This window comes from Henckelia pumila, chromosome 4 (genome assembly GCF_033568475.1).
Source record: "Henckelia pumila isolate YLH828 chromosome 4, ASM3356847v2, whole genome shotgun sequence".
Classification (NCBI taxonomy): Eukaryota; Viridiplantae; Streptophyta; class Magnoliopsida; order Lamiales; family Gesneriaceae; genus Henckelia; species Henckelia pumila.
The window spans coordinates 98,772,810-98,778,182 of NC_133123.1; the positions used below are offsets into that span (position 1 = coordinate 98,772,810).

Consider the following 5,373-nt stretch of genomic DNA (forward strand, 5'->3'; position numbering starts at 1 on the left):
CCGCAAATTCTCCAATTGGCTGTCCAATCTTGTTGAACTTTACATCCTTCCTAATTCCATGCACCCTTTGCCTAACAAGCTTATCCAAACGTGTACGACCTCTACATGTCCTTGTTGATTCGGTCTCTGTAGATTCAATTACTGTTTGACCCTCACAACTATTGTTAGTCGCAGAATATGCAGTACTATTTCCTTTAGCCTTATCAATCCTCCGTAATATATTGCTCTTCTCAACCGTTTCATCAACTTCATACCCTATAGGAAGCTTTCCACGAGCTGCCATAGTGTCATCAAAGAAATGAGGAGATTATTGAATGCCGAAACCTTGTCAAGATCCTCAATGACCCAATTCCTGCAAAAAAAAAAAATAGACAACTTGTTAGGCATGAATATTGGTGACACTGCTGATAATCATTATGCACAGATGAAATTAGAAGACAATGGTGAATTGGGTTATTCAAATCTCTACGCATTTTATGTCCTAAGCAATTAACAATAAAATAAAGATTTATGAAGGGGACCATAGATACGCAATATTATAAAATTTCTATTTGGGACATTAAATATTAAACAAAAAGGCAGAGTAGTGTATATATATATATATATATATATATATATATATATATATATATATCAACATCTAAAGACAAAAACAACATTGGTAGTATAAACAAAATATTACATTTAATTATTTTCAACCCAAGTCCCATCACAATCTTCACGAATGCACGGTGGTTCATTCTCATCTGTTCCGTCATCATCCAATGATTTCATTGATACAAACCCTCTTGTAGAACACTGGTAGTGGATTGACTCATTTTCCAACTCATCACAATTCATGTATTCAATGTAATCCTTAGTAGGAGTGGAAAGTACAACATGCCATGTAGGATCTTGAGGATCTTCAATGTAAAATACCTGCTTTGCTTGACTACCCAAGATAAAAGAGTCAGACTTGAATCCAATTCTGTTGAGGTTTACCAACGTGAAACCAAGATCATCAACTTTAATACCGTTATTATTCTCAACCCAATTGCATTTAAACATTGGAACTTGAAATTTGTGATAATCGAGTTCCCATATTTCTTGAATAACTCCATAAAAAATCATGTCTGACACAATTGGATTTTTGTCCTTCGCACTAGCAACTTGCATTGTCTTTGCGACTAAACTTACCCCAGAGTTTTGAACTACTTGTGTATTATCACGCTCTTTTGTATGATAAGTAACTCCGTTAATCAAATAACTAGAGTACTTTAACACTTGATTGTTAGGTCCACGCGCTATCCACTTCAATCTTTCGGATATTTGACGGGTGGAATTGCCAACTGCACTCACACGATCACGTAACCAGTGAATAAAAGTCCGGTTATGCTCATCTTGTAACCACTTTTTGGACTTAGCTTTATGAGGAAACGTTTCCTTCAAAAATTCCATGTGTTTCCTAATGAAACGATTACTGATAAGTTATCCAATAGAATGTAAGTAAAGTGAAAAAAATATTAATAGTTAAGAGAAATTACTCGATATAAGGATCGACGTCAACATCATTTTCCAATACATAACGATGTGCTTGATTCAACTCATCATGACAAGTAGAGTGCAATACTGAACCAGACAGAGGCTTAGTAAGTTGTATTTGCCGATGTCTTGACGGGATCCCAATTGTATGCACATTAGACATGTAATCCGAGCAAAATTCCACAGCCTCTTCAGCAATATAACATTCGGCTATACACCCTTCAGGACGATTGCGATTTCGCACATAGTCTTTCAAGGTCTTCATGAATCTTTCAAATGGGTACATTTGCCTATACCAAACCGGTCCACACAATTTGACCTCCCGAACAAGATGAACAGTTAAATGAATCATTATATCAAAAAAGGATGGGGGAAAATATTTTTCAAGCAAACACAATACTGTCACAATCTCTCTTTGCAGAGCATCCAACTCTGAGACATCTATCACTTTATTACATAACACATTGAAGAAGCCACAAAACCGAGTGATAGCATCTCTAACATGTTTAGGCAAGACACCACGGATGGCGACTGGAAGCAATTGTTGCATCAAAGTGTGATAGTCGTGTGATTTAAGGCCAACAAGTTTCAAGTCTTTCATCGACACAAGATTTTTAACATTGGATGAATAACCTATAGGGACCTTTGTTTCAGACAAAGAATTGCAAAGTTTTCTTTTCTCAGCCTTACTTAGAGTATAACATGCTGCTGGTAAAAAAGTTCTCTTATCCCCCATCTTTGGTGCCAAATCAGTCCTCAAATTCATCTCCACAAGATCTAGTCTTGCTGCTACCCCGTCCTTTGATTTTCCAGGAATGTCAAGTAACGTACCGACCAAACTTTCACAAACATTTTTTTCAATGTGCATCACATCAAGAACATGCCGAACATGTAGATGTTTCCAATACTCAAGCTCAAAGAATATAGATTTCTTTTTCCAGCAAGATATTTTATCACCATGCTGCATCTGACACTTCCCACTCACTTTTCCCGGGCGATAATTAATTCTTTCAACTCTATCTAAAATTTCATGCCCAGTTAATGGTTTCGGTGCGGGGTTTAACTCTTGGTTCCCATTAAATGCTTTTTTCTGCCTTCGATAAGGATGACTTGGAGGAAGAAATCTTCTATGGCCTGTGTATGACATTTTTCTACTATGCTTCAACCTTGTAGAACATGTTTCTTCCCCACAAACAGGACATGCATGATATCCTTTCACAACACAACCTGACAAGTTCCCATATGCAGGAAAATCATTGATTGTCCATAGTAAGACAACTCTAAGTGAGAAACTTTCTTCTCGACATGCATCATATGCCTCAACACCTATATCCCATAATTTTTTTAAGTCATCAATCAAAGGTGCTAAGTAAACGTCAATATCATTTCCCGACTGTTTAGGACCAGAAATCAACAAAGTGAGCATCATAAACTTTCTCTTCATACACAACCATGGAGGAAGATTATAAGTTATCATCACAACTAGCCAACAACTATATGCAGAACTCATCAAACAATGAGGATTGATCCCATCTGCTGATAAGGCCAATCTAAGATTTCTAGGTTCAGCAGCAAAATCTGGCCACTTGTGATCAACTACTTTCCAAGCGGGCGCATCGGCCGGATGACGCAAGTGTCCATCACGAATTCTTTTATCAGCATGCCAAGTTAACTCCTTGCATATCTCCTTGTTCCGAAACAATCTTTGAAATCTTGGAATAGGTGGGAAGTACCAAAGGACCTTTGCAGGAACTCCTTCATTTATCATAGAATTTTTACCCAACTTCCACCTTGACATCCTACAAATAGGGCAATTGGAAAAACCCTCATACTCCTTCCGGTATAAGATACAATCATTCGGACAAACATGAATTTTCACATAATTCATCCCTAATGCACACAAGCTTTTCTTTGCATCATACAAAGATGAAGGCAATTCATTGTCATCTGGAAGCATTTCTCCGAACAAACTAAGTAAGTCTGTGAAACTTTTATCACTCCAACTATATTTTGCCTTCAAGTTATACAATTTCACAAGTGCTGATAACTTTGTAAATTTAGTACATCCAGGAAACAAAGGTTTCTCGGCATCTTCAAGTAGCTTATGGAATTGGTTTGGATTTTCAGCATAACTGTCGTATGCTGCATGTACCATATCAAAAGGGTCCTCAGCAAAAGTTTTTTGTTCATCTCGCCCTACTTGATCACTGTAATTCATTGAGTTGTCGATCGTAGAAGTAAATGTAGGAAATCATTGGTTACCCTTTATCCCTAAACAGTGTACAAATCAATAGCCAAATACAGCTTCGAAATTAGCTGTGGTTTTTTTTTTTTTTACAATTTTACTATAAAGAATAAAGAAGCAGAAAAGCTATCAAAGAACAAGAAAGTACTCAAAACCCACCACAAGTCTGAAAAAACAACGCAACAAGAAACGAAAGGCCAAATGCATAAAGTGAGCTGTTTTGATTCACTTGCATGAAGAAGAATAAAGGAAAAGAACAGTGGGATTTCATTTCATCCAAGAATTCAAAAATCCAAGAAAACTGAAGGATTCAGAGCCTCATACCCCATCAAGAATCATCATCTCTGAAATACTATTTAAAGGACTTCCTTTTAACACAAAAGTGAGTCATTAACCAAGGGTTTTCATTTCAGGCACTTAAAACACAAAGGGTTTGTGGACTTTAAAGGACATATATATTATGAACAAGCCCTGAAGCAATCTATCCAAAGCAAGATAGGGACTGTTACATAGCAGGAAAATTGGGCCTCTCTGTAACAGAGATGTAGGGGGGGAAAATATGGGGATGAATAAAGCACTGGACCCATATATTGTATAATTCACATTAGCACTTAACAAGAAAATAAAGGGGGGAGTGCAAATTGCAATAATGAAGGGTGAAATGGGGCCGAGTGGCAGGGCGTGGGAGAGGTAGAAGATGACACTGTCTCTGTCTTTATTAAAATCCAAAATACCTTATTTATTAAAATAGAATCCAAAATAACTTATAATTATAAAATCCAAAACACCTTATTTATTTATTAAAATAGATATATAAAAGGTAAGGAATTACTGTTCGTACTGTTAATTAATGGGTTTTAGATCCAGTACCCTTCAATCTTTTAATGTTAGGCAAACTTCTGAAAAATCTCCGGGAGCAATCAGTTTTGTGGATGCAAGTTTGGTCAATTCAGTAACAGCCTCTTTTCTCTCAGACCATTTAGCAGCTTTCTGAAAAATAAATAGCAACCATTACACTTAAATAACAAACATTAAAAACAGAAACAACAACAAGATATGTCGTTCAATAACCAATGATTTAAGAGAGGCTCACTTACCACTCCTTCCCAGAATCCAAAATTATCCAAAGGTGTCAGAATTTCAATTTTGATCAACAAGTTTAGCAGGGCCAGCTCATTTATTTAAGGGCATTGGGTTGCCAAATTATTTTCTTCCGAGAGCATTTAATTTTGGAATTGGTGATAGGTTTTGGCATTGTCTGGAATCTTCCCAACTCACCAGCACTAAATTCATCCAATCCAATTATATATATATATATATACATGATGGATGATCATCAATATTATACTTTAATTTTAACTACATGCAGGAAAGTGATATTGAGGAGGAATCAGTTGAAAGTGAAGAATATTTGCATGGTCTTGTGGAATCTCCACTGATTCAGGAGAAGCTATATTCTAGAGAGAAATGCTTGGCTCCTCTGAAATTTGTCCAATCACCGAATATTTTATCTAACACTTTTTCTTAGCTTTTATAAGTTCCTTCTTTGCAAGGGTTAATTTTTAAGTAAATGCTGTAAACATGATCTATTTTGGATTTGCAGCCCA

At 36.3% G+C, this 5,373-nt stretch overlaps 1 protein-coding gene across 1 annotated transcript; it reads right to left on the reverse strand.

The window, feature by feature from the left end:
- Positions 1-1,519: 1,519 nt before the first annotated feature.
- Positions 1,520-3,739, reverse strand: LOC140861445 (uncharacterized). Its single transcript, XM_073264463.1, has one exon. The coding sequence runs from the start codon at positions 3,737-3,739 to the stop codon at positions 1,520-1,522; it is 2,220 nt and encodes a 739-aa protein (XP_073120564.1).
- Between the last annotated feature and the right edge of the window lie 1,634 nt (positions 3,740-5,373).

What these genes read in the sequence shown, in the direction of transcription:
- LOC140861445 (XM_073264463.1), bottom strand. Translation starts at nt 3,739, where the DNA reads ATGAATTACAGTGATCAAGTAGGGCGAGATGAACAAAAAACTTTTGCT.